Here is a 27,835-nt window from a genome sequence, read left to right on the forward strand (position 1 = left end):
CATAATATGACTGGTGCTGAGCTAATATGATGTGCCATCTTCCGAGATTTCTTATTGAGCATCTGAAATTAAGCAAATATGAAGTGTGAGGCAGTATTCTAGTTAACAAAAACGGTTGTGCGGATGGATTTTGGTTTTTTGGGTTTTTTTTTTTTTGCCATTTGCAAGTCAAAAAATTTGGGCTAATAACTACATATCAAGTTTACATATAATAATTATAATAAGTCTGCGGGCATTTTCCCCTGTAGTGAAAATAAACTTTCATAGCACTTCCACCCTAAGAAAACCAGTAAAAATAACAAGGAGCACTTGAAGGCAACAGGAGTTCATTCCTGTTCGTCACATGACTGGAAGGACGGACTGAAAACCACAGCATGTCCCAAAAAACACACATAAGATGTACAAATTAAATTTGCTTTATTACAAAGAACAAATGAGCAGTTGTATGAAGAATCATCTATACCAGCACTAAATTATCTAGTAGTTGAAAAGTAGTTGTGAGAAAATCTTGCTTGATCTTGAAGAAGGAAAAACATAATCAATGGAATTATTGGAGTGCTCATTTGATCAAATGCCTCTTGAATCCAGGATGTTTGAGAGAGGTCTCCCTCAGTTTTTCTTCGGCTCTGATGGAGGTGACTCTACCAGCTTGTTGTGGACATGCATCATCCCTGCGGACAAAAAACAAGACTCAGTAGTTTTTCTATGACTCATGTCTGCTTTGGAAATATTTTTTCTTAATCAGCTGGAAATATAAAATGTTTTTCTCCCACTCAGCAACTGCATGATCTGTGATTCAGTGTCTCACCTTTAAAGTACTTCACAGTTTTGACTCGCAGTTCCAGGGTGGCGTCTTCATCGCACACAAAAATGGTCTGTGGGTGCTGCTGAAAGGCAGACACTGTCCACATGTGATTCACACCTTCCTCTATGGCTTTGTACAAAGCAAACGCCTTGTGTGCTCCGGTGATGAGAATCATAACCTGAGGACAGATTGAAAACCGAGAAATAACTCAGCAAGTTCAGAAGTTAACTGATGACCACTCTTCTTGATATTTAGGCACAGCAGCAAAAACACAAACACCAAGGCACGTGGCTGACACTGAGCCAGACTCCCAACCTCTTTGGCATCCATGACAGTGCCCACTCCCACCGTCAGCGCCATGGTGGGGACTTTTGAGAGATCTCCATCAAAGAATCGGGCATTGGCCATGATGGTGTCCTTCGCCAGCGTTTTCACCCTGGTCCTGGATACCAGACTTGAACCAGGCTCATTAAATGCAATGTGGCCATCAGGTCCAATACCTGACACAGAAAAAGAAGAGGGGGCTTAATTGTTTTGCAATCATTTATTACAGGGCAGAAGAAAAGAAATGTGTGGCTGACTAGCTGCAGTATTTTCACTTTTATCTGTGTGTCTTCTGACCTCCAACAAACAGCTGAATCCCCCCAGCAGCTGTTATTTTCTTCTCAAAGGAGTCACACTCTGCCTGCAGGTCGGCGGCGTTGCCATCGAGGATGTGCGTGTTCTCTGCTTTTATATCTATGTGCTTGAAGAAGTTATTCCACATGAAGGAGTGGTAGCTCTCAGGATGATCTCTGGGAAGTCCTATAAAAGCAGTTTATGGCAGTTTCTTATGCAAGACCAGAGCTTGGAAGCGTCCCTCACTCTGTATGCTTAATGGCACAATAGAGAACAATCAGGACCTACCTACATATTCATCCATGTTGAAAGTCTTCACGTACTGGAATGAGAGATCTCCATTTTTGTAGTATTCAATCAGCTTCTTATAACAACCTAAAGGAGTGCTTCCTGAAGACGGGCAGAAAAAGCAACAAAGGAGTGAGAGGAGGAAACGTAGGCTGCACATTAAAATCATGCAAATCTAAATACATGTGCTAAATGCTACATCACAGGATTGCACGTTGCTCTTACCTGTAGGGATCCCCAGAGTGAAGTATTTGTTGGGGCCAGGGCTGAACTGTAAAATCTTGTTTCTAATGTACTTTGCTGCCCATTCGCTCGCCTGGTCGTAGTCGTTCAGGATGATGAGCTTCATGGTCCTGCAGAAGTCAAAACAGTGAGAAATGAAGCAACGAAGTTGTTTAGACTCTAAACAACTTCAGATTCTAAGAAGATCGTCTCAAAACACTCCTTGTCAGACTTTAGACTCATCAATAAAAATCAGCCACAAGCAGAGCAGTTGGAGCTCCGAGGTTTCCGAACATACTCGCAAATCGCTCACAGCTTTACTCACCCGCGCAGTGTCGCCAGAACCTCACATTTACTGATTTTAAAAAAAGTAATTTAGTTAATGCAGCCAGCTTTACCTTTCAGATTTCAGTCTGAGCACACGGCTCTGGGTGGATCATGTGACTTTCTGCCGGAGGCGAACAGCGCGCACCGCGGAAGAAACGAAAACTGAACTTCAAGCCCAAGAGCTGAGAAAACAAAAGGCACCGGGCTGCTCCACAGCGCCCTCTAATGACAGAAAAGCCTGTGTCCCAAAGGCCAGTCCTTTTTTACTTTTACGCGAGAGTTTTGAACGATTATTGTGAGCTTTTAACAAAAAGAATGAGTCTGCTGTTGCGCAAACGCCCTCTCAGCTTCCCAGGATTTAAAAGTCTAAACAGTAGCATCTGCACATTATGTCCACTCCAACCTTTCATCATTGCCCAAAATGCATTCCCGACCAAACAACAGCTGCCGATGGGTGAAAGAAGCTTTTGAAATTTTCGAAAAACTAAGATTGTTTGCAGTTTTTAAAATAACCAATTACATTTCTGATATTAATGTTAAAATGATAAGCTCTGCATCTTTATCATGAGGGCTCATTTTAAGGCTCAGACACTCATTAAATTAATATTATAGATTCTCGTGTATAAAAAAGTGCTGCTAAAAGGCGTCATTGATGAAAAAAGTTGATTAAAATAAAATGATTTTAGAATACTAAGTCCCATTTACTTATCTATTGTTGTTTTACCAATTTTCCCACGTTTTTTGAATTGTAATAATCGATTTATTCAGCATGATCATAGACCAAATCTACCTACTTAGTAAGGAGTGTTGGTGTGAAAAACAGAGGAGTAAGATCAAAATGTTGGTCTCTTTAACTGAACTTTTGAATCCATTCCAGGCCTTTTATTTGTCCTTAAATATCATTAAAGACCGTTGAAACGAGCTACATTTAGATTCAGCATGTGCTGTGCTCTCTGCAGCTTTACAAGTATAAGTGGGTGTAGATGTTGGATATGGACTGACTTTTATACAGACACACTGTTGGGTATTTCCATTTTTTCAGTAAACTGGGTACAGAAACACACTCAGAGTGTGTGCTGGTCATGTGTCCTGTGTGGTATGGCTGCATCCATGGGCTCAGAATAAGATAGGAGATAGGCATGAACTCGTCCATCACCAGGCAGGATGACAATAGAGAAGCTCAATAACATTGTTTGCTTCATGTAGCATTCCTATCAATCTTGATGAGCTTTTATAAACCTCTCTGTCTTTTTTGCCCTCCTGTCTGCATGTTTGTCCTTATCTTCTTGTTTCTCTGTAGGGTGACCAGTACAGACACCTGTTTTCTGTACAGACATCTGTTCTTTATTACTATTATTGTCCTTATTATTTTAATATTATTGTTTTGTTTACTCTTATTGTTGCCTGCTGCTAAACTAAACAAATTTCCCCTTGTGGGACAATAAAGAATTTGAATTGAATTGAATTGAATTTGGTCTATATATTTGTGAGGAGCTGGGCTTCTGTGCTTACACTGTAAAAAAAATCCGTAAAAATACAGTACAATCTACTGTATAAACGTGAAGGAATTTTCCGTATTAGTCATTTACAGGTATTTTTCTGTATTTCTCAACTACTGCAATGCATTGTGGGAAAAAGAACCTGAAAAGGAGGGAAAAGTAAGCGCAAGAGCAGCCATTAGGCTTCTTTCAGGCTTCATCTGGATTTTGGATTCTGAAGTTGGAGAAACTGCCTTCAAATTTCTGTGGTAAGTATTATAAAACTCATGTTTCGTTTTATTAAAATAATGTTTTTCAAAAGACTCCGTGTTTTTATTTAGAAAGAATTGTTAATTTATTTGTTAACTGGTTTCGGCTGTCTCCAGACAAGTCAGGAATATTTTGCTGACTCATTTTTTAAAATAATTGTTATTTAGGTTTAACATGACTTAAGCTTTATTTTAATTAATGTTAAAATAATTTTTACTGTGATACCACCAGTTTTGCCCTGTACACTTTAAAGGGTTTCAGGCAAAGTTACACTAACCCTAGTTTAAGCCTCAGACCTTACTGGCTGACGCTAGCAAATGCTACTGTTAGCCTCTGATTTGGGCTGCTAAAGTAAAGACTTTTAGCTAGCTGACCAGCATAGATTATTTCGGTGGTTAACAGACTGTAGTGGTAAAATTATTGAAAGTATAGTTTCACCTCAGCACATTTACAATTACAGTATGTCTATTTTGTAGCACATAGAAATGTTTAGTTAATATTTACAGACAGACACATTTTCCCTGTAACTGTTTTTACTCCAACATTTGTTGAAAATGTAATTTATGAAATGCTGAGCAGCATTTCTTGTATGTGGAATATTTTTGTCACCCCACTGTGCTAATGTGATTAAATACTAAAAATTATTACTAAAAAAATTCAATAATAAATCAATAATAACTATTTCTTGATTGAACTATAATGTAAGCGCAGTGCTGGTGTGCAGGGGCTCTATATGCCTTGTCTATATCAAGCTTTTAGCCAAATATAAGCAGAGATATTTGTATCTTTCTTAAAAATCCAGATCCTTACAGATTATTTGAGAAATGGATCAACAGCTATCACTACTTGAAGCACTTTAAGTCCTGCAGTGGAAAAATATCCCTTATTTCACCTTTGATCACACACTTTGGTTTTCCAGTGCAGAGCAATGGCCAAGAAAAGGAGAGACTTCCCCGAGTGAAAAAAAAGATGAAGATACAAGCTGGTGATGATCCAGAGCAGCTGGTCTCAGGAAATGAAGAAAAACCCTGATCACCTTCTCTACAAATACAAGGTGAGTTTAATGTTGTGGTTGATTTAGTTTTTCAAGGTATGTATGTATGTTACTTTAATTATAAACTGCTTTTGTTGCAACAGAATGGTGTTATGTGTATGCAACTCTACGTGAATTATAATCCTTTGTAGGGCTGCGTGATATGACCAAAGTCTCATATCCCAATATAAGACGTATCTCTCCTGATAACGATATATATCACAAAATAGTGCATTTTCTGTAAATTCTGTGATTCTCGGGCAACTCGACTTATGTGAAATGTTTTCAGTTGGGCGTCGTGTACCTGGAGTCGAGTGTTTTGACCGATGCATGAAACTATACATTTTTAGACATGAGTTTAAATGGCCGCCATTTTCTTTCTGAGTATTTATTAGACGGCGTGCTGCAAGGAAAAGCCTGTTCTAACGTTTGAGTCTAAGGATTATTTTGAGCACCTGACGACTCTTTTTTGCTTTTCATTCGTAAACTCTCTCGAAACTCTTTCATGTGATTCTTGTGTAGGTGGTTAAAGAGGTTTGTCGTGTTCGAGTGGTGGTGGGGACCAGTTTGTGGCATAATTTGCATAGTACAGTTTTCTGGGGCGTGTCAGACTTTTCATAACCAAACCATGTCCATGCTACAGAGGTAGCCCCTCATTTAACAATAAGGTCCTCGATTTCTTTTGACTGGTCCTTCTGGTTCTGCCTCATCCTTGCTGGCCATGCTGGTATTCTCTGTGCCTTCATCTGCGTGGTGACTGTAAGCGCCATTTATAGTTACTTGATGTTTTTATTTGAGGTCATTTGTTTGATGCATATTCTGAAATTTTATGTTTGAGAATAATGTATATCATTTCAGTTTAGTTTGAAAAGTCTCAACAGAAACTTGAGCTTTATTGTGAAAGGTTTATGTGGAAAATAAACAAGCGGACGGCGGAGCCACACGATGGTTTTATCCTCATTGTTGGTAACGAAAGTACGCGTAAAAACAGTCACTTGTCCGTCCATAGTGTGGTTATTTTAAGTATAAGAGAAGGAGAGAACTTTAAGAAATAATATAGCAACTACAGTGACCATCAAAACCATGAAAAAAATATTGCCGTAAACAGTTTATTTTGCAACACCACAAAACAAAGAATAGTGTATAATATGAAACGATAGACATTTTTATATCGTAATCTGATATATATCGTCATATCGCACAGCCCTAATCCTTTTTTTGTTTATGTTGTTTATGCTCTAGGTAAAAAAAAATTATAAAAATACAAACTTTTTAAAAATGTCCTGTTGTTTCTCTTTTTTTCCTCAGAATAAATTGCGACTAGTCTCAATGGCTGACACGGAGGAGCAACACAGCGACACGTTAACTCCGACTGCTGCAGTTCCTGTATGAACTGAGCAACTCTTAAAATCCAAGGAAAAGCTGAGTGTATTTTACTTAAAGCTCAGATGGACCTTGATGTACTAACATGCAGGCTGCATTCAGGACTTTGTCACACTGTTATATGAAGAGCGGTAACAAGACTTTGTAGTAATTTGTCTTACTATTGTCTTATTTGTTGTGATTTAGGGTCTGTGCGCACAAGCAGAGGTTTTTGTTTGTAACTGTAACCTCGTTTTCAGAGCCTTGTCTAACATTTAATGGTCATGAAATATGTCAGACTTTTTCCTCTACTTAACCAGCTTAGAGAATTTGAACACCGTGGAGAAAAAGGTGTGCATTAAGGATTTTGAACTATGATGTTTAAGTGTTGTCACTGCTGAGGATTCGTGGACACAGATCCTTATTCACTATGCTGCTGTTTACAGTTTAACTTTTCATCAGAACAAGCACTTCTAATTATACTTTGCTCCTCACTGACAAAACAAGTCCCGTAAATACACTTTTATTTTTAAGTTTGGGACAGTAATCTGTCTTAATTTATTATGTGTTGTAGTTATCATATGGGGAAAAGTCCTGTGGTTATCCATCAGTCCTGTTCGAATAAACCCAAAGTTCAGGAACATCTTCTTTAGATCTGTTCAGTTGTATTCATGTGGCACCACTTAAACAGTCAACAAATTTTGACTCAAGTATGTTATATTGTAAGGTAAAGAGCCCAAAGAGTTAATCTCAGACAAATGTTCACACAAATGTGAATGACATTCACTTCATTAATGAAGTGAATGCAATTCAGTAATCAAAGGTGTTTGGCTATAACTGACTACATGTGTATACTGTATCATAAGTGGACAGAGATGGATGTAAACCACACCTTAACCATTTGGCTGAGGCAAAACTACCACAAGGCAGTGATTCTAACTAAAAGGTACTCTGGATATTATTAAATGTGAACATGTCGTTAAATATGACATTTTTTGTTTGTCAGGTGTCCTGTTTGAAGAAAACACTTGGTAGCCACTTGAATGAATGTAAATAAACACATTTACATGAGGGCAACCTGATTTCAAGGAAATAAAAATGCTCAAATTTGAAAGCTTGTGAGTTATTTTGTTCATGTATCAGCTGTTTAGTAGTTTTATGACAAGATGGATGCTGTCATTATATTTAAGTATAGTGTTTGAGTTAAGGAGAATAAAAGAATATTTAACATTAATTGTACCAATGTTGTTGTGTACGAAGCACAAATTAATTTAAGTTTTAATTTATGAATTTTTGAGTACATGGTGTACTAGGTTGTAATTGCATAGAAATGTACGTTTAAGGATATAAAGAACTATATTTAATGAGTTACAGTGAAAAGAAGTGCTTGGATATTGTTGTTATTATTATTTTGGTGATGTGTGTGTTTTTCTGCACTGTGCTGTGTTAGTCTGTGTCCCACTCATATGTATAGGCAGGGTATGGGTGTGTATGTCTGCGGGTGTGGCTGGAGGATGGAGCTCAGCCACCTGCAGGCCTGAGGGGTGTGGCCCTGCGGAAGGACTGGCCACACCTGAAGTTCATGCCACACCTGTTGGTGATCAGGGCTCGTCGGGGGAGCTACTTAGGAGAGAGTTGGAGCTCCCACCGGCGCAGGATCATTAAGCTAAGACTCCAAGTCAGTGTGTAGCATTAGGAAGTGCGGATCGTGTGTGTGTGTGTGTGTGTGCGCGCGCGCGCGCGGGTTCAGTGTTTAACGGCTGCTTCTGTATTGTCCTGCAGGTGAAACGAGGGACCAGAAGGGCAGCACGCACAGGGTGTGCAGTAACACAACAGCGGGGAGCACGAGCACAGACGTCGGAGGGAAGCACGCACATGGGGTTCGAGGGAGCAACGGGGAGTTATTGTGTTTACAGCTTTCCACTGTAAATAAAGAGCACTGTTTGCATCGCAGAGTCTGCGTTTTGGGTCCTCCTTTCCCCACATCCCCACGGTCTGCCCTCCAGACCGTGACAAATATAAACAGAAATTTCAATTTTTCTATTAACGGAAAATATCAGTTAATGATACAGAAAATATACTGTGAATAAACGGAATTTTCTGTTTTATAGCTGAAGGAAATGTCCGTAAATAGTACAGAGAGTATACTGTAAATCTACAGAATTTTCCGTTTTATCATTTACAGAAAGGTCCGTCAAACCTCCGTAAAAAAACAGAAAATGTACTGGCAGAAAATTACCAGGACATTTTCTGTTTTTCTACGGAATATTTTTTTACAGTGTAGGCTAGAAGAAGTGGTAGAAAATACATTCATGGTTTATTGTTTTGTTTTTATTTTAGAATTTAACTTTCATTGACATGGTTGATATGAACTGTAGAACACTCTGCATTGCCCACTTCACATTGCATCACACTGTACTTCTTCTACAGAGTATAATGTGCAAAGTTGATAATGCACAATACGAGGTGCCACATTAAACAGCATTTAAAGTATGGTTGATTACTTTAGAATGTGATTAATGGTTTAACACAGACGAATCTTTAGTCAGCAGACTAACAGCTCACACCTCCTCTCAGCGACCACTGACCCACTGTAACCAGAAGAGGGCAGCAGTGCCAAGGAAGAAGAGATGAGATGTGCCATGTTTAACTATATTTGTTTCTTAAATGCCTACTCACTTTCTACAGAATTTGTTATCACCACACTGTGAGACCTGGATTTAATAAATATGGGAAGGACACCAGGTTTTATGCATGTAGTGTACCAAATGCCTACTACCTGAAATCTAAATCTTTGGCTGTGTCTGTCCATCCAGTGTTCTCCTTGCTTCAGTCAGAAGTTAGAGCACACATCAGCGGCTTCTGCTGTCCAAATTTGTTTGGTTGTGTGCCGGTTTTTCACAGAGGGGCCAGCGTCAGTGCATCACTACATGCTGCATTTCGGTTTGCTGGCTAGTAGCAGCAGCAGCTACGCTCAGATGATCAAGCTAAATTTCTGACACTGTCACAGTTTTATTCCACACCACACACTGTGATGCTGGACCAGGACTGAATTATAGGGACTGAGGCTAGATGACAAAGCTTTGAGAGCAGCTCCATGAAAATGTAAAAATATCAGTGTTATCCTTCAGCCTCTTAGTAGCTGCACATATAGAATAAATTTCAAAATCCTGCATCACCTCAGTCTCAAGTGACAAGACTTGGCATCAGACCTCAAGGTCAAGGTCACGAAGATGCAAACTTTTTCGAGGCTTGTACTAGATGTATCTATGGTATCAGTTTGAAAATACAACATTGTATTTGCAAACCTGGGCGTCCATGGCACGCAGGCAGGTGGAAAGGTCAAGGTGGGATCCTTGACCTTTAAAAGGAAGCAGGAAACAAACAGAAGATAACTGACTGAAGATGAGCTCGAGCATGATCACTGACAGTGAAGCACAGAAGACAGAAGCACATGAAGGGATATAAATCTGTCTAATTAAGAAGCAGAAACCATTGTGAGTCTATTTCAACCTCGTTAGTTTAATATTAAAGCGACAGCAGGTGCAAAATGACAAAACTCTGAAGCAGGGAATGGCTTGGCAGACCGTTGTTCTCTCCTGATCCCGCCTGACGGATTTTTGTCTACCTCTGATTTTCTTTGTGTCCATCCCACCAATTCCGGTGGTCTCGGGAAAATGTCAGTTCAATAAAGTGAGAAATTTCAGAGATGAATTCTTCTGCGTCTCTTTCCGTTATACGTGTGATGTCTTATCCTTCATATTTTGTTCTGACGTGTTTGTAAGCCACCATGGCATTTTCTGGCCACACACTGAGTTTGTTTCCTCTATTTGGCTCTTATCAAATTTACAAGGGGATAAGACTAAACACTGACTGACTAAAGTTACACTGAAATAACAATGCTTCTCTTTACTCTGTGTTGCCTCTGAAGTATAAAACCCAGTGGGAAACATAATCAGGTTTGTCTGCAACAATCCAGCATCACTCAGCGTGAAACTAAAGGTGACTGTCTTAAAAACAGATTTTTTTTGCTTTCCAGGAGTTCTGTTATCCTCGCTTATTGTGGATGCAAAGACCTGATACAGCCGTTTGTAAGACAACACATTTATGGTTATTCCTTACATACAAAGTGTACAACAGACACATTACATAGTTATCTATGATGTGCATTAATGAGGAAAAGGACAGAATTTCTTCTGAATTTCCACTTTCATTGATTTCCACCTGTGATATTTCATTTCCCAACATTTTCACATGGAACAGTTTAACAAACCCATAATACTATCATAAAAACTGCAATATTGAATAAAACAAGGAGTCAAACAGAAAAAACAAACAAACCAAAAAGGGTTTTAAATCCTGATTTGAATCAGCTACCTGTTAACCTATTAATTCCTTTCAGATTAATCAAAGTTTCCTTTAGTTGTTGTTCTAACTCTCTGATCAATACAATCGATAGAACTCCACTCAGTTCTATCGATTTAATTTAACCTGATTCAGTCCACCCAATGCTTTCACTCACTGTATGCGCAAACTGTCTAGTTATGATACCCAGTAACACTTCAACGAGTTACCAATACAACTCAGACACAATGAATTTGTCTTGAAAGGTGCTATATAAATAAAACTGTACTTTTATTTACTTTCTTTACTCACTTTTTATGTTATTGCAATAACACTTTTTACACTTTTTTTTTTAACACAAAAGAATTATCCTCATTCAAAAGTCATGTAAGAATCTCATTGGCTTACGGAATGTTGATGTTATTTTAAAAATTCATACAAAAACATGACCTCATTCAAAAATGTCATGTGACAACCTCATTGGCTTATGGAATTCTGATGTCACAGGCTTCTAAAGCTTTGATCCTCATGAATCCTTAAGTAGGGGTGAGGATGTAGAACTTTTAGTCCGTTATTTGCAGCACTTATGTTAGCAGCATTCAAACGTTCACCAGTAAAGCATTTTCAAACATTTGGATCCTTTTCGTACTCACGGTATAAAGACTCCAACATGTCTCAGAAAGAGCAAGAAAGACAAGAAGCTGACCCCAGCTCTATTCCATGGTATGAGTCCCTAGACCCTTATATCAGCTCTCTTCCTTGGGATGAACAGGTAGAATTAGAGGAAAAGCGATTGGAAGAAATGGAGAATGAAAATCTCATGAACAGAGAAAAGATTAAGATCCTGACAGAAGAAAATGAGAGAAAGAGCGCTGAATTAGAAAAATTATCCTACCAGCTTCAGGAAAGGGAAGGTATTATTGAGGAGAAACAATGTGCTCTCCAAGATAAGAAGAATCACGAGCTCCAAGAAAAGCTTGATGAAGCTCTGGAAAAAATTAAAGATCTGCTCCAAAAGGAGAAAAAAGAGAGCATTAAAGGGGATAAAATGCTCAAGAAGAATCAGGAGCTCCAAGAAAAGCTTGATGGAGCTCTGGAAAAAATTAAAGATCTGCTCCAGAAAGAGAAAAAAGAGAGCATTAAAGGGGATAAAATGCTCAAGAAGAATCAGGAGCTCCAAGAACAGCTTGATGGAGCTCTGGAAAAAAATAAAGATCTGCTCCAAAAGGAGAAAAAAGAGAGCATAAAACAGGACAACATGGTCAAGAAGAATCAGGAGCTCCAAGAGAAGCTTGACGATGCTCTAGAAAAACTGAAAGAAATCCACCAAGAAGAGAAGCAACAGTCCACACAGCAGAGAGACCTGCAGAGCAAACTCCAAGCCATGGAGGAAAAATACAAAGCTCTGCAGGTGAAACATGATAAAAATCTGCACAAAAATCAACAGTTGCTTCAAGACAAGAAGAAAATGGAAATGAAACAGAAGGAAATGGACTCCAAGTTTGACGAGATGGAGGAAAAACACAGAATGCTTCAAGTCAGGCTCAATAAAAAAGTGCACAGAAATAAAGAGTTCATCCAAGAGAGAGAGCAACAAGGAATGCTCGAGAAAGAAATGGACCGAAAGTTTGAAGTCTTGGAGGAAAAATGCAAAATGCTCCAAATAACTCTTGAGGAAACACTGCTCAAAAATAAAGAGTTGCTTCACGAGAAAGACCAACAGAAAATACAACAGCAAGAAATGGATTGTAAGCTGAGGAACATCGAGAAACAAAATGAAGGCTTGCAAGTAATACTCGATGAAGCTCTGGAGAAAAATAAAGAGATCCACCAAGACAAAAAACAAGAGCCCGTAGAGCAGAGAGACCTGCAGAGCAAACTCCAAGCCATGGAGGAAAAATACAAAGCTCTGCAGGTGAAGCATGATAAAACTCTGCACAAAAATCAACAGTTGCTTCAAGACAAGAAGAAAATGGAAATGAAACAGAAGGAAATGGACTCCAAGCGTGATGAGATGGAGGAAAAACACAGATCGCTCCAAATCAAGCTTGAGAAAAAAGCACACGGAAATAAAGAGCTGCTTCAAGAAAAAGACCAACAGAAAACACAACAGGAAGAAGAAAAACTTAATCTCCAGAGGAAAAATCAAGCACTCCAAGAATTGTATAACGAAACGAAGTACAAAACAACTGTACTGGAAGGAGAAAAGAAAAAACTGGAAAATCAATGCTCAGCGATGCAGAGTAGCATCAATGAGATGCTGAGAAAAAATACCGAACTTGAGGAACTTTCTAAGACCTTGAAGCACAAAAACACTGAAATCCAGGCGCAAAAGCAAGAACAACAGAAAACACATAAAGACCTGCAGTGTAGACTTCAAGATATCCAGAAGAGAAACCAGCAGCTGGAAGACATGCACACAGATGTGCACAAGGCAAAGCGAATAGAGGAGGCAACAGTTAAAGAACTGAAAGACAACCTTAAAGAAAAACAAGAACAATTAGAAGACATGGTGAAAAGATGCAACAAACTTGAGAAAGAAAACGCAGAAACAATCGATGAGCTGAAAACCCTCATCATTGAGAAAAAAGTGCTCGTGGAAGAGTATCTGAAAAAGAAGAAAAAACGCTTCCACTGGTTCTAGAGGAGGGGCACTGCTGCTTCTCACCTGATGTAACCTCGTCTTCCTCCACCTCTATTCCATTTTCATTTCCCCCCTTTCCCTTCCCCTCCCTCCTTATTCTTTTTTCACCCTCAGCCCCCGACCAGTCCCGGCAGTTGACTGTCCCCTCCTGAGCCTGGTTCTGCCATAGGTTTCTCCTTTAGGTTTCTTTCACTTTAAAAGATTGTTGGGGTTTACTCTCCTCTCTCTTTCTTTCTTTCTATCCCCCCTTTTCCCCCTTCTGCCTTTTCCTTTACCCAATAAACACAATTGCCCACATTTTACATGTGTTTGAAAAATGTCTTCATTCATCTTAGGTATAAAAACAAGAAATAGGTAATAGCTGCATGTGTGTTTGTGTGTGTGCATAATATACAATAGTATAGATTATATTATATATAATAGTAAAGTAAGGGATTACTATTGGAAAAAAGGTAATTAGATTACTGTTACTTTCCCGTAAGCAGGCTACATTACTGCGTTACTAATCCTCGTCATTTTCTTCGTGAGAGAGTCTCATGACAATGACGTACGAGTGTGCGACGTCCGTGGCAGCAACAGACGTGTGTAGATCAACAAAGGATAATATGGAGTGCAGGAGAGAGTACGACCATGCAGGGTTTAAAGCTTACTTTGAGTTTGATTCCGTAAAAAGTGACAAAAACATTGAAAACATACAGTAGTGAAGTTCTTAGCTCCCTGTTTTAGTTTTGTTGTCGTCCTCCCCGGTGTTCCCCTCACTCTCTTGCTATTTGATGCATGAATGCTTCCTCGGCTCAGCTCCCGTCCCCACACCCTGTCGTCACTTTTTTAAATACTTCCATCACACCAACAGGCACTTTAGAATCACCAATTGACAAGCATGTGTTTGGACAGGCTCAAACCGGAGAGGTGATCAATGGACCACAGCGCTGCACACCCCTGGCAACTTTGGGGGTAAAGCCACTGGTTTGTGGTGGTTGCCAGGTGAAATCAGGGTCTGCTGCACCAAAAACATAATTCTGATTGCTTTGGTTGCAATCAGATTGCCATAGTCATCTGCAGTTTGCATGTTGGATGCCAACTACTCACAAAGCGGTGGGAAAAGTTTGGTTTGGTTTAGTTTGGCTTTCATCTTTACTTTTGCGTCCTTTCTAAAAACACTGACATATAGGTCTGGTCTACCTGGACTGGCAGCATGCTCGAGGTGTCCCAGGCTCGCCTGTTTAGTCAACACGTTCTCACTCCCAACTCGTCAAACGTGTGACGCATGGTCAGGCTCCCTCTTATGGCAAGCCATTAGTGCCAAAATTCGCCACTTTCCTAACCCGTTTGGTTAAGAAATGGCGTAAAAAACGCCGTTCAAAGATGCATAAAAACGGCGTTTTGTGCCGAGTAGCGTAAAAAACGGCGTTTCCGTCTGTCTTTGAACGCCGCTTTTTACGTCACTCGGATGGTGCGTTCAGGGCGCCATCCGAGCGGCGGAAAAAGCGGCGTTTGTCGGAACAGAACGCCGTTTTTTTCGGCGTTTTGAATAATTAAACGGCGTTTTTTACGCCATTTCTTAACCAAACGGGTTAGGAAAGTGGCGAATTTTGGCACTAATGGCTTGCCATACTCTGCTGCACTTATGGACGCGCAGGGTACCCCTCTCGCGTCGGGACGTGAAGGGTCCTCCGATTGAAGAGATTGCCGGGAAGTGCCTGTTGTCGGTATATTTAGACATTTTCCAAATCACATTGTAGTGACGTATACAGAACACAATAAATTATATAATGTAAACAACTACCTGAAAAACAGGTAGAACGATACTTTTGTATCGTTTATTGCATTTACGGAGGGAGTGGTGTATGCTGGGTAATGGCACAGCTAGCGACTGGGTGACTTTATTCACCCGCTTCGGCTGTTATCAGTCCATACATTAGCGTTATTAGCACAAACCAGTCCCATAGATATGGGCCATCTCCTGCTAGATTGTTCAGAAGGTTGTTCTCATCCATCCAGATGGAGGATCACTAACAGGAGCGTGGGAAGACTCCAGAATCCACTCTGGCTGGAATCCGGTGGATATGCAGTGTGTACAGGTAAGACCATTTAAACGGACAGCATTTATAGAATGACTATTAAAAGTCAGCGAGTGTCAGTAATGTTAATGTGGTTATGTTAGTAATACACCGAGTGCTAATATAACAGCTTTAAGATGCATTTGTAGATATTATTACGTGTTTTACCGTCTTTATGGTGCTAGCTTAAAGTTACGGTGTAAACGTTAGCTTATATTGGAGGAAAGCTGTTACTGGTTAAACGATGTTAGCACAGAAATATTAGCTTCTGTCATGACTGATGAAGTTACCAGTTAATAAAGTTTTCAGTAAAGTGTTTAATCGCAGCCACAGATTGACAGCAAATATCTCGGTTAGCTTCAGTGCATCTATAATAAATATGTGCAAGTTTCAGTGCTTCGTTTAAACTGTATGATACTTGTACTGACCCAGGGTCAGTGTAAAATACAATCCTAGCTGTGTGAACAAAGCCTGGCTCCTTTAATCCTGCATGACAAACCTCAGGATGCAGGTTATTATTACTCTTTCCTGCTGGCACACCTGTCACACCTGAGAGTCAGCTAGAAACTTACAGTGACGTGGACATCATGCAAAGACTGCCAGACTCTGTAATACTGCAAATGATCAGTGACTCAGGTTAACACTAAACTTTAAACGGCACCTCTGTGTCTCTGTGTGCTGAACATCTAGGATTGAGTCAGGCTGCATTGACTGTGGGACTTTAATGTGTTAAAAGCAGGTTGAAGACGGCTCAGAAACATTTGAAGATTAAAATTTAGCATTATGGCTGCTGGTGGTTTGTAAAGCGTCTACTCAGCTGTATTTTTGTTACTAATTTATGTTTGTTGTTGTTTAACACAGATTTCAGAAGAGCAAATATGCTTAATAGTTTAACTAGATTTCATTTGTCAGTGTGGGACTGCTGAGTCACCTGAAGAACTCATTTCATTCATTCTCCACATGATGTTCATTTACAGAAATGTTTCACAGGAACTGATTCCTCCCAAAGGTTGAACTAGTGTGTTTCCATAGATTACCTCTGTATGAATGTACTTCTTAAATGAAGGCAAGTGTTTGTCCTGTTTTGTTCCTCAGGTACAGTACGTGATATCAAGGGCAGGCGGTCAACACTGGGGGAAGACAAGAAGCAGACGTACTTCCAAGAGGGAGCTGCAGTGAGGTCAGAGGTCAGAATCTGAAACAGCTCAGGTTTATATTTTAGAGGTTATAAAAAATCAAAATGTATTTATAAAGAAACCTTTAAATAATAGTCATAATTATGATTATTATAAGAAATATCAAACATTTAAGTGGATTTTCTGTTACACATATTGTGTTAGCCCTGCAATAAACTGGCAGCCTGTCTTTGTCCTGTATCAGCTGGGATAGGCTTCATCCTCCCGCAACCCTGAATTGGACACATTGTATTCCAATTATGTAATCTGATCATTTACAAACTCAAGGTTTATAATCAAAATGTAAGTAATAATTATAAAATGGGAAAGCAGAAATAAGTGTGACATGAATGTAAATGTGTGAGCTGACATAGAGGACAGCTACATGCAGTCTGAAAAACCTTTGTTGTCAAGTTTGCTGGTATATCAGCACGAGATCTTCTTACATAGAAGAGACATTAAAGTCTCTAACTCAGTGAAGCATTATTGGTCCCGTCTGTTTGGATAAATATAGTAAGTTGATGTATGTCCATTTATTGACACATTTTCTTAAGTGCTTATCCAGCTCAGGATCACAGTGGAGCTGCAGCTGGATATGTTCACTAAATAAACCTTACAAAAGTCAACAATAAACCTGCATCCATGTACGTTGTTGTCCACAGGATGAGAAAATCAAACTGGAAGACTGTGGAACATGTTAATAAATGTTTGTGTGTTTATGCCTGTGTCTTTCACAGGAGGCGCTGGAAGGTTTCCCTAATAGTTCCTGGTGAATCAAAGCAGAACCATAAAGGTTGCTGGATTGCATGATGGCCTTACCCCTGAGCAGTCATCCTGTTACAGGAGGAACCAGTTAGAAGCTGTTTTCAAAGTAGCTGAGCAGATTTCACCTCAAGTAAGCAATTAAGTGTTTGTTCGTTTGTTCTGCCACTTAAAGAGCATTTAAGGACGTCTTTCGAGTGTCCAGTTGAATTAATTCTACTGGCTCTCATGGTCATTTGTGATTATAGACATATTTTTCATGTTCATCCAGCTATTTAGTAAATTCTATCTATTTAGTAATATCCGTCAGCTATAAAATGTAATATAAATATAAAAATATCTAAATATCTCCTGTCCTTTATGTTTTAATGATGTAAGTCTGTTTACATTAGCATTCCTCACATATCAATGAGATGCTGTACAGTACAATCCTGCTGACACAGCAGAGGGATAACGACGGCTATTCAACATCGTTACACGACACATTCGAGCTGCATGATGCAGACAAAGTGACTAAATCATCTTTTTTGTGGTTTATTGTCTTCAAACCAGCAGACAAAGCCGATTGCAGAAGATGTCGGAGAAGAACTTCAGGCCGTGGACTGAAAAGGTATTTTTTTCTTGTTATCAAAAGACATTTGGAGTGGCAGCTTCTACAACTGGTTGTGCTGAAGTAAAGCTTACAGTCTAAGAAATCACAGTGTTGATATTCAGCACAAAGAGAAAAGCTCACTTGTTTGAATTAATTTACAATCATAGTTTTATAAATTCTGACTGTAAACAGCTTTTACAGCTTTGATATTGTTTGACAATCGATATCAGGTGATAGGGTTTAATTTAAAGGTTTCTGTGTCCCAATGAGCCATTCACACTGATCAGTGTCAGTTTAACTGTAACACATTCATTATTTAGATTCAACAAAGAAATAACTGAATGTAAAAAAATGGCAGCCCTCAGGCAGGTTTATAGAGATATATGCATGCATTATGAAATTTATGTATCCCAGATAATTGTTATACATCTAGTCATGGCAGACCCACCTCTTCCTCCCAAGTTAACTGCAACCCAAAAGAACTAGTGGGGCTATTTACACACTCACAACCAGTGTGGGGTAAAAAGAGCCACCAAAAAGCTGTCAGCCACAGATGTGCTAGAAGAGTTAGAAACTCTACTTATGGAGAAACTTTCTAAGTCTAACAGGGGACAGGTACTCCTGCCCAAATAACATGATATAACCCCACATACAGCCCAGCCATAAAGTGAACCAAGTCATTTAGTTAAAGACAGCATGGGACCAAATGCATGTAACCAGCCTGCATCAACCTGACATTTCTTCCTCCTGAATTAAATGAATGAATGGATGAAAGTTAAATGACTACAAACCTAAAGCCACTAGTTCCCACACTGGAGCTCCCTGACACTGTGTGTTAACCGTATTTAGCTTGTATCAACAGTTGTAACAGGCTAAGCCACCTGAGACACTGCATTGAATGATTGTTCCTGTCTTAATGGTTTCAGCTCAGATGTTCTGCTTTTTCCTTTCAGTAGATCAAAGCAGCTCGTGCTCCTTCTGCTTCCAATTTAGAAGAAGAAGAAGAAGAAGGCGAAGGCTTCAGCGAAGTGGCGTTCATGGTCTCAGTGAACAGTCATGGTCACACACTGCATGTGGTTTTAAAAGCAACATGTCTGTTCACCACAACAATGGAGATGTGTAATATTAGTGCAGCTACGGTTTGTTCTTGAACATCAGTTCTGTTTTCTACTTTGATCACTTAGACCAAAAAAGTGTTGTTTTCAGATTCTTTCTTTTACATCTATAAAGCACCTGCTCATTTTTTATTACAATTAGTTTCACATGAATGTTAGTGTTTCCTTTATGATCTTTTAATGCTTACACCACACTGTACATGTCTACATTAGAGACATTTCTGTTACCTGTGTCTGTTGACTCGGAGCTGTGAAATGTTCTTTTATTTGATACACAATATGAAGCTCATAATTTTCTTACAAATAAAACTCTAATGACAAACATGAACAGCTGTGCTTATTTCTGAGACATGAGTTTTTGAATGTGTTCATATTTAGACAGTGTGCATCTGTCTGCTGAAACTGTAATGGTGAACCTGAGGTGATGGTCAACAGAAGGCAAATATATATCAATATAAAACAATATTGAAGTAATGTCTTTACCCTGTGCAGCGTGTGGACGCTGTGCACGCAATCACCTTATTCACTGTAGTAAACATGCCCCGCTACCTCACGTGACTGACTGTCTCCATGGTTACATCGTATATTATTAGCTATGTAAACAGCTTCCAAAGATACCGCCATAGCTCTCTGCAGCTGTAACACTTAAACACTTTGCAAATCATTTCATGTTTTTGATAGTTATGAAGACAGAATATGTTTCTAAGGTCATGCTAGGCGGTTGCTATGGTGGTTGCTGTGGACTTGGGTGGACCGCGTCCGATTCCTGTTATTAGCTGTCCGCCGCAGGAAGGCTGCGTTCCATTTAGAAGTAGTGACAGTCTGCCGCAACTCGAACTCAAACCCCGCTTTGTTCTTTAATTATAGGCCTTTTATAGCCGTTCATGACACGCACACACACACATAAAGCACTTTGCCTCACCATGAGAATGCAAGTTTACCTAACCTAACCTTAAAGTATCTGATATAGGATAGAAAAATGAAGCAACCAGAGATTTAATGACGAAGACTCTGGGTTCTGTAGTTCACGTTTTACAGTCCTGAATGACTCTTTGCATATGATTCATTGAAGAGGAGTTTAGAATGCACTTTACATTTAGACTGTTGCTGTTTCATTTTTTACATTGTTGCCGTGTTATGTCATGAATAAGGTTCACCTGCTGGGGGTTTGATGGATCAGCTGGACAATACAGTCAAAGACAGACTTCATTCATCATATGCAAGAATCCTAGTTGGATTTTTGTTGTCACTCATGTTTTTGAACCAAATATTGAAAACAATTCTGACAGACTGGATACCTGGTCAGGGTGTACGTTACCTTGTACTCAAGCATCCCAGGACAGAGCCCTGCCCCACCATGAGCCTGGGTGGATACGTGGTTATAATATAAAAGGACCGATACAAAATATGAATATTTCATGAAAATTGAATTATAATACAAATTAGTAATAAGGGTTTCTCTGCGCCCTTATCTACCCCATACTCAAAGAGCTGCGGGCAGAGAGGGTGACAGGCGAGGATGGCACTGAAGAGAAGATGCTGGGTTTCTGGAGTCTCCTGGTCCTGTCAGTATTAGTAGGATGCATCTGCTGTCTTCTCGTGGATGCTCACCTACCTTGACTCGTTCCAGCGTGGTATGGATTTCCCAACACTGCGGACAGTGGCCCACGTCAGAGACGTTTAATATTGATTACATATGTCTGAATTGCTAACCCTAACCCTAGCTCAACAGACCACAATGCCCTGGACTGTCAGTATTATTACATGCTGTGAACATAAGTACCTTTGATCACAGTTTATGTTGTAAAAGAGAAGGAATATTGGAAAGAAAGATCAACATTGTGATATTATTTCTTCCAAACTGACCAGAAACATGCTTGTCAGACTCTCACAGCAAAGGATCAGACTCACTGTGCATGACAGCTCGGGCCAATGATGTCTGTCAGTTGTTTAGTGCTTCTGTACAGTTAGGGTCACCGTCTCTATTTCAGAATAATTAATATGCAGAAAACACTAAAAGTTGATTGTCTTCCAATATTCTAGCATAATTAAAAAACTTTGACTTTGTGAGTACATATTATTAGTCCTAATGCCAGTATGAGTCTTCATAACTCCTGCTTTGAAATACTGAACTTTAAAATTGACCTGATGAAAGATCATTTACAGTGGCACTCTGTCAGGATCATTCTGACTGTAAGATCACTGTATTAATCTGAATCCTTCTGAAATGTGCTGTGAATGAATGCTGATGCAACTCACTGTGGGAAAGCTGTTAATAAAAGGAATCTGTGACACATGCAACACATTCACAGAGGAAGAGGACACAAAGGGAGGACACGCAGAGGCTGTGTTAAAGTCAGAAATCCAAATCTTTATTAAAAAACAGGCGGCGGTTACAAACAGGAAGACAAGCAGTCCATCAAACAGTCTACAGGGTCAAACATACAGAGAATTCAAACAGCAGTAAAAAATAACTGGACACTGAAAAACATAAAGCAATGTGTGACGCAATAGAAGGAAGCAGCGCAGTATATTCACTGAATTATCATCAATTACAAAAGAGAAAAAGGACGATTTCTAAGGATCATTTTCTTAAATGCAGTTAGAGTGTGGCTGGTAAAGATGGAAACATACAGAATGTAAACTGTGTGAGTCTGGTGAACTTTGTTAGTAACAAATGAGGTAAAAAAAACAAAACAGACAAAACACAGAAAGAGGCTCTCAGTATTCATTAATAATTAGAAAGAAAAATTCTGGTCGTGGATTTTTACAGTCTTAGTTCCGCTCGCTGTCATCATTATAATCATCATGATCAATGGCGAGGTCCTGAGGTGGGTGGGGCTGTCTCTGGTGATGTCACCATGAAGGAACAGCATCTGGCACGTGTTGGTGAAACATCCCAGTACACTGGTGTAGTTTCCTCTCCAGCTGTTTGACATGTGACACTTGAACATTAAGGGGAAGAAGAAGAAACAGTGTTAGGTCAGGTGACCACTTGGTTTCTAAAGTAACTGACAGGAAGTAACCAGGCCGTTAGAAATGGATGGCATGTGTTTAGAGTTACTGTAGTTGGGTAACTCTACTTACCAAAAGCAGCAGCACACAGATGAAGGATCAGATGCTGAATGTTGCAGGAACATGCTCATGTGTGGTGGTCATTCAGTGCTGCTCCGGCAGGTTAGACAGTCCAAGACTGATATGCTGCCCATCTGAGAGTTTGAAAACACACATGCAAAGATTTATTTTGTATTACAGTCAAAGTTGGATGTTCATTTTTGTCCTTTAAAAATGTTTGTGTATTTGAAAGCACTAACATTTAAGGATGACTCTAATCGTCTCTCTCTAAGAGTGTCTCCTTTAAAGGGGAGACAAGTGTATCCACTGATCCACGTCACTTTACCTGGATGATGACTCCTCTCTCCCTCACTCAGAAACACTCCTAATATAACCAAGCAAATAAATAATATTGAAGATTTACTTAAATCATTACAAAAACAGCAAAAACATCTCCCTTTGATTCCATTTCTCCATTCCTGCTGAACATCAGGCAACAAATATCTCAATAAATCACAGTAAAATGTAAAGCACATGTTTTCTCTGCTTTGTCTAACCTCTGCAGAGCCTCTGTCAAGAAAAACATAACTGTAAGCATAAAACAAATATACATTCATAACACGTCACTGGACAAACCTCGGTCAGTTGATTTCCTCTGTGCAGTGCAGACGAGCATCAGTCAGCGAGTGACTCTGCTGGTTCTTCTGAGGAAACACCACCGTCTCTCCACACCGTCACCATCTGTGAGCACAAACTGCTGCTCTGCCAGCATGTAGGAATCACATATCACACACACAAGGGTGAAGAAACATCAGAGCTCAACTTTGGATACTTTAGATCTAAACAGATCAAAGCAACTCTTAGTTTCAACAATCAGTGAAAAGACAAACAATGATACCAAACTGATTCTGTATGAATACAATATGGTATTTTCAATACAGCTGTCAAATTAATTTATTAAAACTAATACAGATATATGTATATTTCTTTTGATAAATTAGTTTGCTAAATTATAAGAATATATTTTTATTTTTTTTTCATTTAACAATTGCAACTGAAAGAAATTAAATATTGAACAAAAATATATTGTCACATTCTGAGCATGCTCAGCACGCTGACAGACTTGAAGTTGCTACAGATTTTAAGAAGTGATAATTATAGGGAAGAAACTTCTCTTTTTCATCCGTTTAATCAAACATTTGATGCCTCAGCTGTCTCAGTCTATAGCGTTCTGCAACTACAACTAACCTGAAGCTTGGATTTGGCTGCAGGTGCCCCTGTACATCCTTCTCAGCAGCACACATGTGGGTACCATTTAATCACACTTCTTCCTGAGCTTTGCTTCATCACAAGACCAAAGGTGGCATCCTGTGTCACAGTCTTATCATCATCCAGAAGAAACATTTGAAGAAACATCATGGAAAAGAAACATTTACGCGCCTCCTGGTTTTGTTTTCTGATCCTGCAAAAAGACTGAGGACAACAAAGCCCAGAGAACACGAGATACACAACATCCAACATTCAGACTCAACAGCCTCCATAAATGAAGAGCACCAGGTTGGTTCAGTTATAGTAGATATGAGCATACTTCACATTACTGGGTATGAATAATAATGAGGAGGCAAACTTTGAAGATGCAGAGCATGATGTCCCATCATCAGACTGTAAACAAACATCCACCAGGCTTCTTTGTTGGCAAAATTGATGATTCTCCCATCAGGGATCAGTAGAGTGTAGAAGCAGCAGTCACTGAAATATTACCGTTTCAGATAAGAAATCTAGCACATAAAAGCCAGGGTGGGAGGGATCTCTGCAAACTGACTTACCTCTGCAAGTGTGAAGCTCAACAAAAATCTGACTCTCCAGTCACAGACAAACAAAAAACTCCAGCTGGGAGATAGAAAACGCTGTCTGGGTCTTGCTGGATGTTGCTGGTCAGAGTCCCACATTAGCAGAGTGCTTCTTGGTCCCACTGACCCATGTGGACAGCGACTGTGGAGAACTGTTCTGGAAAACAGAGAAGAGAATTAAAATGACAAAAAGCCAAACAGGATTTCCACAAAGACTATCTTGGAATCAGCAATCAAAAAAATCACTGGTTCATATTTCAATTAAATATGAACAGGTTCCTCAAATGTACGCAGTTCAGATCTGATTTAATTTAATTTCCTTCACACAGCACATTCGTCCAGGCTGACAGGTAAACATAGAATTAATCTCAGGTAACATGACTCATAGTAGAGATTCAGTAAGAAAGATTGCAGGCTCTAATATTATTACCACACAATCCAAGGACACACCAACAGCTCAGATTTGTAGAACTATTTAAACAAATGTCTTCTGAATATTCAATTCAGGTTCACAGTGGGAGGGTGGGGGGGGGGGGGGGGGGGGGGGGGGGGGGGGTCGTGGAATTTTTGAAATAAAGTCTGCAACACAGAAAGAGCTGTGATCAAGCTATTTATTACTGCGCCAACACACATCAAACATCACAGTTCGGTCATGTCAGCGCTGCCACAGAAGTTGTGCTCCTCCTCCTTTATGCATTCCAAGGAAGAGGGAGGAAGTTACAAACTGATCCTACCACACTTCAACGGATCAATGGTTAAGCTGTTTTGTGCCCTTGGCCTTATCAGCACCTGTAAAGGGAGTTGTTTTCTCAAACTGCTGACGCTGAAGTAAGTTCATCTAGTTTTAGAAACTTTCACTGAACAGTCTATAACAGTGTCACAACTAAGCATATGCATAAGCACTTAAATACTTAAAATGAGAATAACAGAACATTTCTATTACAGAGGCTAGAGCCTGTCCCAGTAGTCACAGGTAGAGCACACCTGGACAGGTCACCAGTCTGTCAGAGGACTAACACAGAGACAGACATCAGAGTAACAAATCTATTTAAAATTAATGTAAGTTTGCTGCAGCTGTATGTATGAACATGTGTTTCTGTGCTCACAGTCCACCTCTCAGGAACCTGCAGTTCACTTTTAGTCTACTTTAAACAGACCTCACAAAAGGCTGATGTGGCTGGATCAGTAGTCTGATTTAAGTACGATACCTTTGGCCAGGGATTACTCTGGTGCATCGCTTCACTGCAGTCTTACGTATTTTCCCCACACCTGAATAAAAAATACTGATATATACAAATAACAGCTTCAACTGATGCAGCCTGACTCAATCCTAGATGTTCAGCACACAGAGACACAGAGGTGCCGTTTAAAGTTTAGTGTTAACCTGAGTCACTGATCATTTGCAGTATTACAGAGTCTGGCAGTCTTTGCATGATGTCCACGTCACTGTAAGTTTCTAGCTGACTCTCAGGTGTGACAGGTGTGCCAGCAGGAAAGAGTAATAATAACCTGCATCCTGAGGTTTGTCATGCAGGATTAAAGGAGCCAGGCTTTGTTCACACAGCTAGGATTGTATTTTACACTGACCCTGGGTCAGTATAAGTATCATACAGTTTAAACGAAGCACTGAAACTTGCACATATTTATTATAGATGCACTGAAGCTAATCGAGATATTTGCTGTCAATCTGTGGCTGCGATTAAACACTTTACTGAAAACTTTATTAACCAGCAACTTCATCAGTCATGACAGAAGCTAATATTTCTGTGCTAACATCGTTTAACCAGTAACAGCTTTCCTCCAATATAAGCTAACGTTTACACCGTAACTTTAAGCTAGCACCATAAAGACGGTAAAACACGTAATAATATCTACAAATGCATCTTAAAGCTGTTATATTAGCACTCGGTGTATTACTAACATAACCACATTAACATTACTGACACTCGCTGACTTTTAATAGTCATTCTATAAATGCTGTCCGTTTAAATGGTCTTACCTGTACACACTGCATATCCACCGGATTCCAGCCAGAGTGGATTCTGGAGTCTTCCCACGCTCCTGTTAGTGATCCTCCATCTGGATGGATGAGAACAACCTTCTGAACAATCTAGCAGGAGATGGCCCATATCTATGGGACTGGTTTGTGCTAATAACGCTAATGTATGGACTGATAACAGCCGAAGCGGGTGAATAAAGTCACCCAGTCGCTAGCTGTGCCATTACCCAGCATACATCACTCCCTCCGTAAATGCAATAAACGATACAAACGTGTTGGTTTGGTGACGCGGTAGATGAGCTCGCCTCATCTACCTTATGTTGCAAGTCTCAAATCTTGATTGCCTGGATCCATTTAGTGTTTTATCATATGTGTTTTAAGCGGTAAATCTCAGGTAAAATGAACTGTTCTATCTGCCAGGAAGGACACAAACACAGACCCAAGATATGTAGGTCAGGTGGTAGCTGACCTACATACTATTAATCATGAGCTAAGGTTTGAAAAACCGCATGTGTCATTACCAACAGGGGTTCCAAGTAAAACCACTGGCATCATGGGAGAGTATCTGTGTCTAAATTTCAGTCTTTCATGGATGCTAGCATATGCTTGTCAAATAAAGCCTGATTTTAGTTTAGTTTTCCTTCTATAAATAGAGATATTTCTAAACTGGAAATGTTCAAACTTCAAACTGGCGCAGAAAAACAATTCAAAGGGTATTAAGTGTCTGATGGTTCAAATTACCTTGAAGGACGATCATTGCAGTATACTGTAAAATGAAACACTGCATATACATATTATACTAGAGAGTACCTGTGCGTAGTATGAATAACATAACCACCGCACCAGAGGTGTAAGCACCTTTTGCAAGGCACTCAAGGAAACCAATGAACAGCCTCAAAAATAAATGAACAGGTGGAGATGCAGACTGTATTTGCAGATTACAGCTCCACCACAAATCAAATCAAGGCAAGTTTATTTGTATAGCACAATTCAACAACAAGGTGGTTCAAAGAAACAAAAACAAATAAAAAGCATGATTTAAAATTGATTAAAACAAGCAAACAAATCAAATCATCCATCCATTCGCTTATCCTTTTCAGGGTCGCGGGGGGCGCTGGAGCCTATCCCAGCTGTCACAGGGCGAAAGGCGGGGTACACCCTGGACAGGTTGATGTTGGTAAATACAATAATTGAAAAATACCACATTACATATAATATACATATGATAATGTGCAACACATTATGGAGTATGCTTCTGCTGTGAGGTCCTGCCTCCATGCACTTATGCAATTAACCGCTAGACGGGTATATTTATAAATAATATTATATTAGGGAAATTTTCCCAGACATATTTTTGACCTGGGGGTAGAATTGAAGGGAAAATGCTTATGAACTTGCAAATTAAAAACATGATGCATTTAAAGTATCCCTTAAGAAGAGAATTTGTTCTAGTGTGCGATGGCCGAACCTGTTCCTTTTCGTGGAGATAATTTCTCCTGCCTTAAGGGAAATCCCTTCACATGGCACAGAAGAGGCTGGAGTGCAGAGAAACTGGTAGAGATGCAGGTATACAGTCTACCTGGGCCCCACAAACTATCAGCTAAAGAGAATAAATAAATTCAATTGCTGCACATTTGGCAGACTAACATTTTCAGATTAATTACACAATAAAATATATATTTTACAACATTACATGTAAAGAGTCAAGTGGAAGTTTTTTTTTTTAAGTTATTTAATGACATTTATATTATTGAAGAAGATTTTTGACATTTTACCTTTTTTCCCGTTGTCAGATATAATAAGCACACACAAAACAAAAGCAAACGGCCAGAAACAA

The 27,835-nt window shown here is 39.5% G+C and overlaps 1 protein-coding gene, 2 long non-coding RNA genes and 1 pseudogene across 14 annotated transcripts; 2 read left to right on the forward strand and 2 right to left on the reverse strand.

Moving 5' to 3' along the window:
• Window positions 1–400: 400 nt before the first annotated feature.
• On the reverse strand, window positions 401–14,596 carry gnpda1 (glucosamine-6-phosphate deaminase 1). Of its 3 annotated transcripts, none has more exons than XM_085382159.1 (7): window positions 14,574–14,596; window positions 1,937–2,064; window positions 1,712–1,813; window positions 1,427–1,609; window positions 1,121–1,305; window positions 809–983; window positions 401–671 (listed from the first exon to the last, which is right to left on the reverse strand). In XM_085382159.1, exons 2-7 carry the CDS (start codon window positions 2,058–2,060, stop codon window positions 610–612), a joined length of 831 nt encoding a protein of 276 aa, XP_085238285.1. In that variant the 5' UTR covers window positions 2,061–2,064; window positions 14,574–14,596; the 3' UTR covers window positions 401–609. The 3 variants fall into 3 exon arrangements, with proteins under 3 accessions (XP_085238285.1, XP_085238271.1, XP_085238276.1); XM_085382145.1 differs by lacking the exon at window positions 14,574–14,596 and adding an exon at window positions 2,332–2,481; XM_085382150.1 differs by lacking the exon at window positions 14,574–14,596 and adding an exon at window positions 2,259–2,391.
• LOC146677496 (uncharacterized) lies at window positions 11,334–13,424 on the forward strand (annotated as a pseudogene).
• Window positions 14,597–15,004: 408 nt separating the features above from the next.
• On the forward strand, window positions 15,005–19,410 carry LOC146677497 (uncharacterized). 7 transcript variants are annotated; one of them, XR_014907597.1, is made up of 6 exons: window positions 15,005–15,100; window positions 15,393–15,472; window positions 16,547–16,638; window positions 17,364–17,521; window positions 17,941–17,998; window positions 18,934–19,410. It is a non-coding gene; the product is annotated as an uncharacterized LOC146677497 (long non-coding RNA). The 7 variants fall into 7 exon arrangements; XR_014907586.1 differs by lacking the exon at window positions 15,005–15,100 and having other exon boundaries at window positions 15,107–15,472; window positions 16,547–16,631; XR_014907588.1 differs by lacking the exon at window positions 15,005–15,100 and having other exon boundaries at window positions 15,107–15,472; window positions 16,547–16,631; window positions 18,937–19,410.
• Window positions 19,411–21,451: 2,041 nt separating this feature from the next.
• On the reverse strand, window positions 21,452–26,256 carry LOC146677498 (uncharacterized). 4 transcript variants are annotated; one of them, XR_014913779.1, is made up of 7 exons: window positions 25,999–26,256; window positions 23,976–24,156; window positions 23,398–23,898; window positions 22,786–22,911; window positions 22,410–22,534; window positions 22,183–22,304; window positions 21,452–22,040 (listed from the first exon to the last, which is right to left on the reverse strand). It is a non-coding gene; the product is annotated as an uncharacterized LOC146677498 (long non-coding RNA). The 4 variants fall into 4 exon arrangements; XR_014913780.1 differs by having other exon boundaries at window positions 22,496–22,534; window positions 22,786–22,906; window positions 25,999–26,255; XR_014913778.1 differs by having other exon boundaries at window positions 22,786–22,906; window positions 25,999–26,255.
• Between the last annotated feature and the right edge of the window lie 1,579 nt (window positions 26,257–27,835).

The sequence above is a fragment of the Rhamphochromis longiceps genome, linkage group LG2 (genome assembly GCF_057381845.1).
Source record: "Rhamphochromis longiceps isolate RC_006_pf linkage group LG2, R_longiceps_female_GT1.1, whole genome shotgun sequence".
NCBI lineage: Eukaryota > Metazoa > Chordata > Actinopteri > Cichliformes > Cichlidae > Rhamphochromis > Rhamphochromis longiceps.

Bases quoted from the DNA above. Each gene is read 5' to 3' on its own strand.
- gnpda1 (XM_085382159.1), bottom strand. From the start codon at position 2,060: ATGAAGCTCATCATCCTGAACGACTACGACCAGGCGAGCGAATGGGCA. The intron at 1,610-1,711 runs GTAGGTCCTGAT...CTGCTTTTATAG, and splicing joins CAACATGGATGAATATGTAG to GACTTCCCAGAGATCATCCT. The intron at 672-808 runs GTGAGACACTGA...TTTTGTCCGCAG, and splicing joins AACTGTGAAGTACTTTAAAG to GGATGATGCATGTCCACAAC.